The sequence below is a fragment of the Macaca thibetana genome, chromosome 4, assembly GCF_024542745.1.
Source record: "Macaca thibetana thibetana isolate TM-01 chromosome 4, ASM2454274v1, whole genome shotgun sequence".
NCBI lineage: Eukaryota > Metazoa > Chordata > Mammalia > Primates > Cercopithecidae > Macaca > Macaca thibetana.
This window is the reverse complement of record NC_065581.1, coordinates 131,303,407-131,319,001: the sequence shown is the minus strand read 5'-3', so window position 1 is coordinate 131,319,001 and position 15,595 is coordinate 131,303,407. Positions and strand designations below refer to the sequence as shown.

Genomic DNA, 15,595 nt, shown 5'->3' with positions numbered 1-15,595 from the left:
TATGCAAAATAAATACATATTTTTATTAGGAAGCCTGCTGTATCATGAAATTCAGTATGCCGCAGACTTTGGTCAGTCTCATGCAAGGGGTAACGGTGTCTTCTCAGAACACAATCCCAGCAGTCAGCTCTGTGGGGAAGGATTCCAAGGATAGTATTACATACAGAGAACCAGTGGAGGTTTCATCCCAGACCTTATTTTTTTCCATTTCTCAAACTCCAGCAATGTGCCTATATTTATATCTCTTCTGTCTTCTACGTCATCCCTCACTCCTACATTAACAAATTTTTCTACAGGATTCTTTCCATCAACACAAAAAGATGCTATTGTATTTTACCTTTATTAAAAATGAAGAGCTGCCTTTGAACCTCCCTTTTCAAATACATTTTTCTGTAATTTAACCAGTGATTTGAGTGGTCACAGTATGTAGGTGGTATGGGTTGAGTAGATAGAGACTCCTGTTTTCAAGGAGCTTACTTAGATTTTAGAGGGGAGACAAGCATATAATTTGAAGTAGTAAAAGTGCTAATGAGAAATAAACGGAGAAGGAGAAAAAAGGATTTCGTTAGGTGGGAGAGGACAGACTGTTACACAGGTGGCATCTCTCTAAAGCAGTGACGATCAGAAAATGGAATGAAGTTAGGGAGGGAACCCTGCAAAGAATCCCAGAGACCTGAGAAGTGGGGGCAGGGAAACGAGTTGGTATCTGGAGGGAATCTGAGGAAGGTGTTTTTACAGGATGGGAAATACTGCAGCTTTGTGAGTGTGTGCATGATGATAATCCCATAGGAGGGGGAAATTGATGCAGTCAGTGTACAAATGGAAGCATTGACCTTTGCAGCAAGGCAGAATGTGTGGGCATAGATGTAGGCAGGTTAGATCTTGTGGCAGGAGGACGAGATGGTCTCAATTTACTTTCTCAGTGAACTAAAAAGCAAAATAATTAGAGTGAGGAAGTGGGAGGGGGTGCTGGAGGCTTGGGAAAAGTATTGGTGTGAAGTAATCGTCTTTAAAAGTAGGAATGTCAACTCAACAGGGAAATGTGGTATATTGCACGATATTCCTCAAGAGCTACTTGAGATTGATGTTCGTAAGTTTAAAACAAGGCTGATCAGCATGGTTGTGTGTTTGATTCAGCCAGGTTTAGCTCCTTGAATGCAGGGATAAAATGAACTAAGAGTTGACTTGGTCAGAGTTAAGGTTTGCCTGAGTGATGGAAGGAGAGAGAAGAGGGGAAAGGGAGAAGGTGAAATGCAAAGAAGTGGCCTGGGTGGTGGGCCATGGAAAGTAGGAAGCAGGGTAAGGAAGGAAGGGAGAGCGTGAGCCTCCAGGTTGTGGTGGGGCTGAAGACTTGTTAAAGTGCCAGTACTTGAGGAAGTGGGCTGGAGAGATGAGTGGTTAGAGGGTGAGTGGAATGCTTGTGAATGAAGCAGGGATTGGAAATGAGTCTAGGGCATGGCCATTCTGCTTTTCTGCTCCCCTTCACAGCAAAACTGATGCAAGGAGTGGACTGTAGCTTCTTCACTTCACTTCCATTTTGTCCTCCAACCATATCAGTCGGCGTCTGTCCTCTCATTCCACTGAGCCTGAGTCTGTCAAGCCTATGATTACCTCTGTCTTTGTGGCTGGTCTCTCCAGTCCCACCTTCCTACAACACATCTGGCTTTCCTCCAGCCTCACTGCTGGCTTCTTTTCAGTCTCTTTTAACACTCTCTTCTTTGCTCGGTCTCTAAGGTTGGCACAAAACTGGGCCTAGTCCCTTCTCTCTCTGTTCTCTGACCAGATAAGCTTATCTGGCTTCATGACTTGAATACCACTTAGCTGATGGCCACTCACATTTGACTCTAACCCCTAGAGTCTCCAAATTTCAGACTTATATATCCAAGTGCCTACTACTAATGTTTCTATTTGATGTCTAATGGACATCTCACAGTTAATATCTCCAAATCCGAGCTCTATTCTCTCCCGAGCCCTGAAACCTAGTCATCTCTCGGGCTTCCCCATCTCACCACCTGTCCAGTTTCTCAAGTTAAAACTTGCAGTGTCATCTTGACTGCTTCATTGCCTTACTCCTAGATCCATTTCGTTCATATTTTTTCATGTATTCAATGCTGAGCTTTGATTATATGCCAAGGAATTGTTCCGAGTGTTGGGAAACAACAGTGAACAAAATATACAAAATTCCCTGGCTTCATGGAATTTAAATATAGCAGGAAGAGATAGACAGTAGACCAAGTAAAATATAGTGTTTCTGCTTTGGTTAAAACTGAAGGACTGGAAAGTGGGTGCAGAGTTGGATACACAACTGGTATTTGAAATAGAGGGACAGGAAAAGTCTGATGGAGGTGAAGCAGCAAGACAGGTGGATATCTAGGGGAAGATAATTTGAGGCAGAGGAAACAGGTGCCAAGATCCAGAGCCTTGAGCATGCCTGATGTGTCTGGGATGCAGCCTTTGGCCTGTGTGGCTGTGAGAGGAGAAGGGCAGATTAGCAGGCTGTACAGGGCTGGAAGGGCATTGGAAGGCTTCTGCTCTTGCTGGAGAGCCACTGGAGGATTGGAGAAAAAGAATACCTTGGTTGCATTTTAAGGGGTCATTCTGGCCACTGTGTAGAGAACTGATGGGAGGGGACAAAGGCAGAAATGAGAACCAATAAATGGGTATTGCAGTAGTTCAGGATGGAGATCATGGTGACTCAGACCAGGGCAGCTGGGAAGGTGTTCAGGCTCTGGATATATTTTGAAATAAGAGCCAACACAACTTCCTGGTGCACTGAACATGGATGGAGTATAAGAGAAAGAGTCAGGAAAGACTCCTAAGTTTGTGGCCAAAGCAAGTAGTAGGATAACGTTGACATCCACTGAGGTGAGTAAGGCTGTGAGTAGAATGGGTTTGAGGATATCACAGGTTCAATTTAGGACATGCGAGGTATTAGGTATCTGTTAGACATTTGGAAAGACGTAGAGTAAGCAGTTGAATAAACAAGCCTTGAATTCTGGAGAGATAGCTAGAGACAAATTTCAGACCCTGGCATATTAATGAGATACAAACTGTCATTGACTGAGATCAACTAGCCGGTGAGGGTGATAGAGAAGCGGTCAGGGGACTAAGCCCCAGGGCACACCAACTTTAAGAGAGGAAGCAGAGGAAGAGAGACCCATAGGTAAGAGACAACAGGGGACGGGCCCCATAAGGCTGAGAGGCAACCATTTCAGGAAGGAGGACTATCCCCAGGCAAACGCACTATCTCCAGTCAAATGCTGGGGATAGTCTAAGATGAGGAGTGAGAATTGACCACAGAGTTAACCAACATGGAGGTAACTGGAACATTAAAAAGTAATTTCAGGAGCGGGATGGCCATAACAAGTCTCATTGGAGCAGGTTCTTGAGAGTGGGAAGAGCAGAAGCACAAGTGATGACAGTGAATACAGACGATGCATTAGAAAAACTTGGCTATAAATAGTACCCAAGAAATAGGGCAAAAGCTGGAGAGAAAATGGCACCAAAAGATCTTTAAAAAAAAAAAAAAAAAAGATGGAGAAAGAATCACAGCAGGTTTCCATGCTGATGAGGAGTAGATAAAGATGCAGGTGATGCAGCAGTGAGCCGGGACAATTGCTGGAGAATGTGCTGGAGAAGGGAGAGAGGAGAGAGGGGGTGAAGGGGCCTCTCATAGGAAGGACTGCATTCCTACATAGGCCCTGGAGGAATGGTCGTGTATGTGGAAAGTGGAAGTTTCCACCTGATTATGTCCATTTTCTCAGTGAAGTCAGAAGCAAGGCCATCGGTGAGGAATGAGGATGTGAGGAAGTTTCTGGAGAGAAAGTGATCTGGAGCGTTTGTCTAGGAGAGAAGCAGTTAAAAGACTAGGGATATGTGTGATTGCCACATGTGACTGAAGGCCACTTAAGGTCCATGGGCGTGATGGAAAAAGAGACCCAGCACTACAATTGCCTGCTTTCTCAGCCTCCTTCGGCTGGACGGCTGCAGACACTCACTATGGCACACTTTAAACTGTAAATCAGATCATGTCACTGCCCTGCTTAAAATCCTTCAGTAGCTTCCGCTGCAATTAGACTGAAACCGAGCTCTTCACTCAGCCTGCAAAGCCCTGCACACTAGTCTCTACCTGCTTCCTAACTCGTCAAAGATTACAGCCTTCTTTCCATTTCTGGAACAAGTCAAGTGTGTTTCTGACTTAGCCTTTGCACTAGCTGTTTTTTCTGCCTGGATTTTCTCCCCTATCTTCCAAGGTTGGCTTTTTATTACCCAGGTTTTATCTTAAATGTTACATCTCAGAATAACCTTCTCAGATCTGCCCAATTGAAAATAGCCCTTTAGTCACTATCTAATCAGCATACTGGAAATCTCATGGTGATTGTACTCGCTGACAATGTTATTGTAGAACCTACATCAGTGCCTGGCACATAGTAGATGCTCAATAAATATTTATTGAATAAATGAATTGGGCAGATGAGTGAATGAAGAAATGGCCACATCAAATTAACTGCTAAAAGTGAAAAATAAGTTTGCCTCAGAACTGAAATATTTAAAAACATTAACTTGTTTGCTTTCTCCATTTGTGCCCACTTAAGCTGGGGGAAAAGTAAATCACAGCTGAAACAGCAAATATGGCAAACATCACATCCCATTTTGAGTTTGTAGCTTGCAAGGCAGAAGTTCAAAATAAAATCTTTTCAAATTACATTATTGCAGAAATCTTTTCTGACCTCTCAGCTGAGTCACTGTTTATTTTATAAGAAACTTAACATCCTTGGAAGAATATTTGTTTTCTCAGCTTTTTAGAAATAGTGGTAGAAGAACCCAACTCCAAATATAGAGGAAAATGCTATGCAATGTGTAGTATCATGGTTGAAGTTAATTTGATATTGTAGTTTACTTTCTTAGAAATAGACATTGGGATTTCTACATCAGGACTATTACCTTGGTGACAAAAGTTGATTCATTGTTTTATTCTAAATTCATGAAGACTCTCTTAACTCAGCAGTGTCCTTCCTCATTCTTCAAGTTCACTTCAGCTTCTGTGCACAAGCGGGTTCCATGGGCTTTCTACCACCTCACATTTTCTTAACTAATAACTTACTGTATTTTTTTTGTCTCTGACATATCTCTCTTGGAAACCTTGTTTAACGTATATCCTTCATAGATACTTTGGTCAATTTACATAAGCCAGGCTGCTCACATTGTCATTTTAAAAGCTTTTCTCAACCTGTTGGTTCAGCTCAGAAAAGCCTCTGGCTCACAGTATTACATGAATAGAAGTTAACCGGGAGCCCAAGGCGGGCAGATCACGAGGTCAGGAGATTGAGACCATCCTGGCTAATACGGTGAAACCCCGTCTCTACTAAAAATACCAAAAAAAATTAGCCGGACGTGGCGGCGGGTGCCTGTAGTCCCAGCTACTTGGGAGGCTGAGGCAGAAGAATGGTGTGAACCCAGGAGGCGGAGCTTACCATGAGCTGAGCTCCGGCCACTGCACTCCAGGCTGGGCAACAGAGCAATACTCCATCTCAAAAAAAAAAAAAAAAAAAAAAAAAAAAAAAAAGGCCAGGCGCAGTGGCTCACGCCTGTAATCCCAGCACTTTGGGAGGCCGAGGCGGGCGGATCACGAGGTCAGGAGATCGAGACCACCCTGGCTAACACGGTGAAACCCCGTCTCTACTAAAAATACAAAAAATTAGCCGGGCGAGGTGGCGGGCGCCTGTAGTCCCAGCTACTCAGGAGGCTGAGGCAGGAGAATGGCGTGAACCCGGGAGGCGGAGCTTGCAGTGAGCAGAGATCTGGCCACTGCACTCCAGCCTGGGCGACAAAGCGAGACTCCGCCCGCCCCCCCCCCAAAAAAAGTTAACCTACTATTTGATGCAGCAATCTCATTACTGAGTATATACCCAAAGGAAAATGAATCGTTTTACCAAAAAGACACATGAACCCATATGTTCATCGCATCACTATTCATGATAGCAAACATATGGAATCAACCCAGGTGTCCATGAGCAGTAGATTGGATAAAGAAAATGTGATTCATATACACCATGGAATACTGCACAGCCATCAAAAAGAACTAAATCATTTGTAGCAACATGGATGGAGCTGGAGGCCATTTTCTTAAGTGAACTAATGCAGAAACAGAAAAGCAAGTACTGTGTGTTCTCACTTATAAGTGGGAGCTAAACATTGGGTACTCATGGACATAAAGAGGCAAAAATAGACACTGAGACGACTGGAGAGGAGAGCGATGGAGGTGGGCAAGGGCTAAACAACTACCTATTAGGTACTATGCTCACTACCTGGGTGACAGATTCATTCATACTCCAAAGCTCAGCATCATGCAGTAAACCTTTGTAACAAACCTGCACATGTACCCCCTGATTCTAAAATAAATGTTGGAAAAAAAATTCTAAAAGAACCTTTTCCTTTTTGTCCTCAGTACTGGGCTTCCTCATGGTTTATAGCTAGTAGGTATTACTACTGCTGTAATGACTTTAAAATGTAAAATTGTTTTGCCATCTCATCTTTCTTAATTGCCTGTATTTTTGTTCTTCATTACAAACCTTGCAGTTCTCCTATAGTCTGTTTAGAGGTCAACATACCTTTGACTTTTGGTCCTCTCCTAATTTGCAATTTATAACGTTCTTGGAGACGGTCTGGATTTAAATTTGAGTAATTGCATGACTCAAAAGTAACAGAAATGTGATTCTTTCAAAAACATTTCATAAGTCAGAATTTTAATAATTTAGACAGATTCTTTCCCCACCCCAAATTCTGAATTAATAAGTTCTGTTGCGTTTTAGATACCCACATCATATGTTCTTAAGGAATATCTTATTCTGGAAGCCTACTAGAAAGAAAGATTAGATTTTCTTAAGTTCTGTCATTGAATTTTCATTTGGTTTGCAATTTGATACATTCTGACAACCTTATATGAACAAAGGGATTTGAAAGTCCTTAATCTTATGCAGAACATTCTGCTTTCAAGTTAGACTTTTTTAAGAGAGTACAGTGGGTTGTGATAGTAAAGGAGGCCTATATAGTTTCATTCAATTAATTAATTGTTACTTTCTCCCTGCCTCCATTTTTTAGTTATTTTTGTTCACAAGAATTCACAAAATTTTACTCTTATTTTTCTGTGTTCTTTTGAGACAGGGTCTCACTCTGTCACCCAGGCTAGAGTGCAGTGGCACGATCACAGCTCACTGCAGCCTCAACTTCCCAGGCTCAAATGATCCTTCTACCTCAGCTTCCAGAGTAGCTGGGACTACAGGCACAAGCCACCACGCCCAGCTAATGTTTTGTGTTTTTGATAGAGATGGGGTTTTGCCATGTTGTCAGGCTGGTCTCGAACTCCTAGGTTCAAGTGATCTGCCTGCCTTCACCTCCCAGAGTGCTGGGATTACAGGTATGAGCCAGTACACCCGGCCACAAAATGCTTACAGGAATTTTGCTCCCTGAGTTAGTAGATGAGTAGTTCAAAGGTGCATATACACAAAGTGGATTTACCACGAAGCCAACAAAACAAGTTATAAAATTGAACAGTGGATACTTTTTAATCATCTACCAGAAATCAATATTAAGCTAGGTAGGCTTTGTAGGAGTTACATAAGAAAGATAATGGACAGAGCATTCCTGGAAACTAAAACTTTATTAATTAACAAGGTGAAACCACGAGAGTTCTAGCCAACGCAGTATAGAAGAAAAGAGGGCGAGAAGATATTGAAAATCTAGGACAAAGGATTACTCTCCAGGGCTAGAGCTACTCAGGACTTCGACGATGAGTACTTGAGTTGAGTCTAAAAGCATAAGGATGTAGAGCTGAATCTTCAGAGCTAGGTAAAACGTAAGAACAGAAGGAGAAATCAGGAGATTAGAGTCGTGAGCTAGGAGGCCATCCAGGAAAGAAGATTGTTTCACATAGCTAAAAGAACTTCAAGAAAGAGTAGGTGTGGTAGATTAAATGTGGTCAGAAATTCTTTGCCCTTCATCTCATCAAGAGGTTAGGTCTCTTTCTTCACCCCTTGTATCTGAGCTGGCCTCAGGACTTGTGCTGACAGTAGAAAGTGGTCAAAGTGATGTGTGTATTCCTGATGTAAACCTCAGAGAGACTTGCAGCTTCTTTCTGCCTTCACTACCTTGGAAAGCTACCCTGAGTTTGACATGTGAGGAAGCCACTTTGCCTCCTCAAGGATGAGAAGCCACTGGGGAGAACTGAAGCTCCCCATCGACAGCTGGCACCTACTGCCACCTATGTGATCAAGTCCTGTGTGATTGTGGGCCCTCCTGCCCAGGGAGACACGTGAGTGAGCCCAGGCAAAACAGGCAGAGGCACCACCTAGCCAAACCAAAGAATCATTGGAAATGGTCCATTGTTTTCAGCTGCTACATTTGGGATGCTTTTGTTATGCAGCAATGGATAATTGATATGAAACAGGCACAAGGAAGGATGAGAAATGAAGGAAGATCAATAGATTTGGAAGTCATCAATGTCCTGGGATCTCAGTTATGGAAAAAACCTGAATCCATGAGGAATGTTGCCAGTTTACAGGTGGATACATTGAGTTATTAAAGTCTGAGGCCACTGATGCTTTAAATCATATTTGTAATTGATAGTCATTATTCAGAGTCCAATGCACACCAAGAAATCCAATCATTTTGACCTCCACTTGGATAGTCAGGCAGTGCATTGGTTAGTCCAAGGATATAGCCAGCCTTCCTCACAATTTTATTTCCCATTGTAAATGAATCATTTTCATTTTATTTTTTTCAAAACAGGGCCTCATTTGTATTAAAAAAAAAAAAAGCCTTATAATTTGATATTTATCTTAAGCTTAAACTGGGAGAATTTTTTTCTGCTTTTTGTAAAGTAAAATATTTTTAAAATTTAGACCATCTAAAAGTGTATAAAGCGCAAAGTGAAAATTTTCCACAATCCTACTTACCATACCCCCAATAAGCCAGGATTAATGGTTGGTTCAATATAAATACACATGCACACATATACCTACTAACAATTCACCTATCAGGTTTATTCTTCCTTCAAGTAAATGCTGAAGAATCGCTATGCCCACAGTATCTATAATCATACATTTCCCTCTACTGTTTTCAAAGTATTTTTAAAAGAAAATCACAAATTGTGAAAATGTAGTTTCCTCCCATTATATTAAAACCCAAGAACAAGTATCCCTGCATTTCTAAATGAAATTATGTAATCCTAGGAAGAGTAACAAGTTCTCCTTCATTCTTAGCCCCTATGTCTCACCTCTTCCCCCAGGACATGGTTTTGGCAATTAGAGCTACTAAAAAAGGAAAAGGAATTTTCTGCCACCCACTTCTAAATTAAATGTTCCACTTCTAAGTTAAATTGTTTAAACAGTCTCTCCTTGTGAAATTTTTTAACGAGTTTTCTAAATGCCTATTCATATAAGAAGCTTATCTTTCTTAAAATTACCTTAAATGTGCACTATTTAGAACAACTGTAGATGGTTAAGCCTGAGAGTGTTTCTGCTAATCTTAGCCTTAGCAAGTGTTTAGGGCACAGAGAAGGAGCCATAAGTCTGATAGAAATGGAAAGGCTGAGGCCCAAGCTCCTAGCCCAGGGTGAACATGGTATATCTACATTTCCAGGACCCCCCCCAAACCCCAAACAAAGAAAACCTGCTAGGGGGAGCTGGAGAGACGGAAGAAGTTCTGAGATGGTTACTGAGTAGAGCTTTAAAACGTTCACCCGTTGGTTGGGGACTGGGTGGGGGAAACACTGGGGGGGCGGTGAGGGATAAAAGACTACAAATTGAGTTCAGTGTATACTGCTCCGGTGATGGGTGCACCAAAATCTCACAATTACCACTAAAGAACTTACTCTGTAACCAAATATCACCTGTTTCCCAAAAATCTACGGAAATAAAAAATTTTTTTAATGAGATAGTTTTAATCCTTAGCACAGCAGAATTACATCCTCTATACAACAAAATTAATTTCAGAAAAAAATCAAGTAAAACAACAGTAATAACAGTTTCTCTTTCAGAAAAGAAATGCAGACAGTGAAAATATTAAACTTTGTTCTACTAAAAATTATTACATTACAAAAAAAGGAAAGTGTGGTTTAATGCTTTTTAATTACAATGACGTATTTTTTTTTTTTGTTTTGTGTAAAAGGAAAAAGCTTGTAACCTTGCACCTATACATTGGTTGGTCACAGTAATGAATAATAGCATTACAGTTTGATGATAATTATAAAACACTAACATATTAAAAACATTCCAATTGTAGACCGAGCACGATGGCTCATGCCTGTAATCTCAGCACTTTGGGAGGCCAAGGTGGGTGGATCACAAGGTCAGGAGATTGAGACCATCCTGGCTAACACGGTGAAACCCTGTCTCTACTAAAAATACAAAAGAAAAAATTAGCGGGGCGAGGCTGAGGCAAGAGGATGGCGTGAACCCGGGAGGCGGAGCTTGCAGTGAGCCGAGATTGTGTCACTGCACTCCAGCCTGGGCGACAGACAGAGTGAGACTCCGTCTCAAAAAAAAAAAAAAAAAAAAAAAAAAAAATCCAATTGTAAAGATTTTATTCAAATTCAGTACAATATTTCATTGATAAATGAAATTTCGCACTTGCCAATCAAATGCATTCACTTTGTAGTTTGAAAAAAAAAAGTTTCACTCGTTGGGAAGAAATGGTTATTCTTCCTTAGCTGCATCACCCAAATTAAAGACAAGGCAGGGAAATTGGAATTATGCACTAAGATATAGTCTTACGCTAAAGGGAATGTCCTAAAATATTTTCAGATATTATTCCTTTGCTGCATATGAAAGCTGCACTTTTGACCAAAGAGTATTGTTCAGAAACCAATGCATGTAATACTTACACTTTTGCTAGCTCCATTGATATTTGTTCCAAAGAGCACCCCTTTGTCTCAGGTATAAACATAACAACAAAAAGCAGGGATGCTAGACTCATGATTGTATATATAAAGCACACCCATGGCAGGCCAATAAGATCTATAAAGGACAAAAGAAATTGATTATAAATGTGTTTTGTGTGGCTTTGATTCCATTTGTGAACAGCCACTTAGGGCATACATAATACCATATGTATTTTCAAACATGCCAGCAGTATCCAGGAAAATAGCAATCACAAATTTAAAATGTAGCCAGCTCTGAAAGTGTTACTTTTACAGACTACCTTAGCTTTCTCTGGTGAAGTAAATAACAGTCTTGTAACCATCACAATTTACACCCAATCTCATCTTCTTGGTGGGCATGTCTTTCTGTTTCAAAATGGCAATGTGTCTTTATTAATATAAAAAAGCACATGCAAAAAAGGAACCTCAAATAACATGGAAACATATGATGTAGAAGGTAAAATCTCTCTTCTCCCCCTCCTCAGTTCCCCTCTTGGGAATCGCCATGGTAGCAGTTTAGTTTCTGTTTGGTGGACAATTTTTTCCCCCTCTTACTATCATTCCCAATGGTGGACATTTTTAATGACATTTGTACAGATGAATTTTTCTTGGAATGAGCTCACCCTTCTTTGCTCTGATTTGAATAAATCATTTCATGCTGGCAATATTTCATCATTTTTAATAGCTTACAGTGTATTTGTAATGCTTCTTCCTGGGTTCAGAGAAAAAAGTGATCATGGATCCAGTAAAAGGCATCAACTTGCCAAGATGCATCACAAGAAGCAGGATCCTCAAGATTCTGATGACTCTCATCTGCAAACCTAGTTTTTCCTCTGACCCCTTCCAGCCAAAGATACAGTCCCTTTGTAGTCATGGACCAAGTCAAGGCACATTCAGTGGGGAGCAGTGGCCCCCAATGCACTTGAGTCTGCTATTTGCATTGTGGCGGCCCCTGACTCAGCAGCAGAAGGTCTAGTGTGGCAAGGAGTAGTCGGAAAGAAGATGGCTCTTTCTGAACATAGGCTCAAACCAACTATGAACAAGATTTTACAAATAGCCTTTAACAGCTGCAGCCACAAACCACAGTTGGTCAGGCAGGAAAACTGACTGAGCAGTTGTGTACTGAGGCAGTGTTTGTAAATGCAGCATGAAAGAATCGAAGCATAGTAACCACTTGTCGGTGACTTGTGCTGAGGTTGGGAGAAGCAGGAAGGAGGAACAGCACTGCAGTTGTTTTGGCAATTTTAATTAAACTCCTGTCTCTCTGTGCTTTTCTAGCTGGCACAGGGTATTGCCCAAGTGATTGCTTAATAAAGTCCTTGTAGAATTGGGTTTTCTTCCTTCTCTGGAGCATAAAACCAGAATATAGAAATTGTCAGAATCCCAAAGGTTGTCTCATCAAATTGTCCCCAGTTTTGTTTGAGCATTTTGAGTAACAGGGAGCTCACCATTTCACAAAGCCTCTTATTGCCCTGTGAAATAGCTGCATCTGCTAAAAAGTTATTCCTTGCTTAGATCCTAAATCTGCCTTTCAGAGGCTGTGCTTTGTCCTCTGGAAGGACACACACTGAATCAGCTCTCCCCACCCCTTCTCCACGGCAGCCATTCAAATATTTGAATGCACCTCAGCCCTTCTCTGAGAATCCTCTTGTCCAAGTCAAACATCCTGAACTCTTCAGCCATTCTTCCCACAGCATAGGTTACTGCCCTCGCCATTCAGGCCGCCCTCCTTCAGTGAACACACTGCAATTTTTAAATGGCTCTCTCAAGATATTTTACTCAGAGCTGAATGCAATACTACAATTGTGTCATGACCACTGCAGAGTACAGTTATCTATCTGGAACATTCTGCTTTTATTGATACAGCTGAAATTGCATAAAAATGTTGGTATTTAAGGGCTTGTTGCCAAGTAGAACCTCACATCTTTTAGATCCCTCTATCCCACACTTGGAAAATTGATTTTTGAAAATAAGTAGGAAATGTCAAGCATTCCGATTAAATGTCATCTAAAGGTTTTAGATCATTCTAGGCTTTTTTTGGTAAGTGGATCTGTTTTCCTAACATTTGTTCTAAAAGCCGGTACAGAACTTCTAAAGCTTCACTGGCTCCTCCAGTGTATTAGCTATCACCCTCCCAGAGATGTGAGCCATCTTTTCCATCCCTCATCAATTCCATTTTTTCTTTTACATTTTTCTTTCTCCACATCAAATAGCAGATGGAGGGTATGTGTATGTTGTGTACATGTGTGCACATGTGAAGGCGGATGGCACGTGTTTATGTATGTGATCTGAGTAGGACCAGTTTCTTTGTTTCCTTTAATCTTGAGCTATTTCTCAAAAGGTAGGATAGAAACATTTGAAAATGTTATATAAAAACCCAAACCATGCTTAAATAGTAACTCCAAAGGTTAATTTCCAAAAGTGGATATACTAAATATATATGTATGTATGTGTGTGTATATGTGTATATATGTGTTTATATATATGCACGTTTTGAGCAAACATCCACTTTTGAAAATTACATCTATAAAGACAATATATATGAAATGAAGAAACTGAGTTATTTGTTTCACAGAATTTCCCACGGTCTGGATTTTCTTGATTGTAGTCATGCTGCGTGTTCCTCATCTGTATATTAAATAAAGAGAAACTGACTCATTGGTCAGTTTTGGTGGATACTGGGGAACGGCCACATTATTTTGAAAACTAGAAAATAAAGAGAAAGTTTCAAGCACGTGTTTTACCTTTCTTATATGATCCACACTTCAGGGTAGCCAAAGAGCTAATGAGAAGAAATTTCTCTTTAGAGAGGCATTTCAGATAAAACTGGAGAAGGAATGATATAATGAGTAGGTCTGGGAAATGATCATCAAAGGAGGCCAACGTGACAAACAGCAAGACATCCAGGCCTCATGTGCCTCCTGTTGGCAATTCACACGGCAGCAGCTGCCACAGAGTTCACCAACAAATGACATCTAAATCTCCTCAAGCCTCTCTCTTTTTTTTTTTTAAATAAATTTAGGCTTTATTTATTTATTTTAGCTCTATCATTCTTTGTAATCCCCAAGGGCCTCCCTTCTTACTCTGCCCATGTTTACAAGTTGGAGCTAGGAAAACAAGGCAAATGCTTCTGTTTCTGATTTGATCCCTAATATTGGGTTATTTTATTATAATGTATCAATCTAATTTATGGGGTTGCTGAATGGAACAGACAAACAGCAATGTTTTGTTTTGTTTGTAACACTTTTTTTATGCCTTGCCTTATTTCCGACATAGGGATCCTCAAATTTTCTATACAACGCGGTTGAATTTCAGGCTTCAGTGAAAGTAACAATGAGCCTGACCTTATCGAATCTCCCTGCCAGGCGCAGTGGCTCACGCCTGTAATCCCAGCACTTTGGGAGGCTGAGGCGGGTGGATCATGAGGTCAGGAGTTCGAGACCAGCCTGGTCAACAAAGTGAAATCCCATCTCTATTAAAAATACAAAAAAATTAGCCAGGCGTAGTGGCACGCACCTATAGTCCCAGCTACTTCGGAGGCTGAAGCAGGAGGATCCCTTGAACCCGGGAGGTGGAGGTTGTGGTGAGCCGAGATCGCACCACTGCACTCCAGCCTAGGCAAGAGAGTGAGACCCTTGACTCTGTCTCAAAAACAAACAAAAAATAAAAAAGAATCTCGCTTCTGCTTCTCTGTATCATTAAATTTGATGAGATTCCCCTTGAAAATAAAAGTTCGTTATTATTACAAGCAATTCTGCCTGACACCTAAACATGAGTTTTGTTATTGTGGATTGGTTTCCCTTTCTCCTCAAGCCTCTATCTAAATCTAATAGCAAGTTACAAGAAACATAAAAGACAGAGGAAGGCTAGGTATGGTGGCTCATGCCTGTAATCCCAGCACTTTGGGACGCTGAGGCAGGTGGATCACTTGGAGTTTAAAACCAGCCTGGCCAACATGGTGAAACCCCTGTCTCTATTAAAAATACAAAACTTAGCTGGGTGTGATGCTGTGCGCCTGTAATCCCAGCTGCTCCAGAGGATGAGGCAAGAGAACAATTTGAACCCGGGAGCTGGAGGTTGCAGTGAGCTGAGATCATGCCACTGCACTCCAGCCTGGGCAAGAGAGAGAGACTGTCTAAAAAAAAAAAAAAAAAAAAAAAAAAAAAAAAAAAAAACAGAAAGGGACACGTGACATGACTATAATCAACAAAATTCAGACTGGAAAATGCTATGAAACAAATCATTTGTTTTTTAATAGATTTTTAATTTCTTTAGAAATATGAGGTACAGTGGGGGGTGAGGAGATAGAGGAGATGGAGACAAAACCTACAAATTATGACACATTTCAGGGACTTGTAAGTTATGTATTTGGGTCATGATTCAAATCACATATAAAAAACAATTATAGGGCAATTACAACGTGAACACAGACTGGGTATTTGATACTAAGGGATGATTATTTATATTTTTAAGTGTGATAATGACATTGTAGCTATATTTGAATGTCTTTTAAAGGTCTATGCTGAAATTTTACAGACAAAACAACATTACATATGGGATGTAACTCAAAATAATTGGGTAGGGGGAAGAGCAGGTGGGGTTAAAATAGATTTAGATTGAAAACTGTGTAAATTGGGTTATGGGTACTTCAGGGTCATGGCCGTTCTCCTTCTAAGT

The 15,595-nt window shown here is 40.8% G+C and overlaps 1 protein-coding gene across 2 annotated transcripts in view; it reads right to left on the bottom strand.

Annotated features, from left to right (window-relative positions):
• SLC2A12 (solute carrier family 2 member 12) overlaps nucleotides 1–15,595 on the bottom strand; it is a 65,367-nt gene that overhangs the window by 2,698 nt on the left and 47,074 nt on the right. For both annotated transcript variants that reach the window (XR_007725057.1, XM_050787988.1), the window contains exon 4: nucleotides 10,883–11,015. Coding sequence is in view for 1 of the 2 variants with exons in the window: in XM_050787988.1 (XP_050643945.1) it covers nucleotides 10,883–11,015 (133 nt within the window). In the remaining variant the exon portion in view is untranslated. The remainder of the gene's footprint in view (nucleotides 1–10,882; nucleotides 11,016–15,595) is intronic.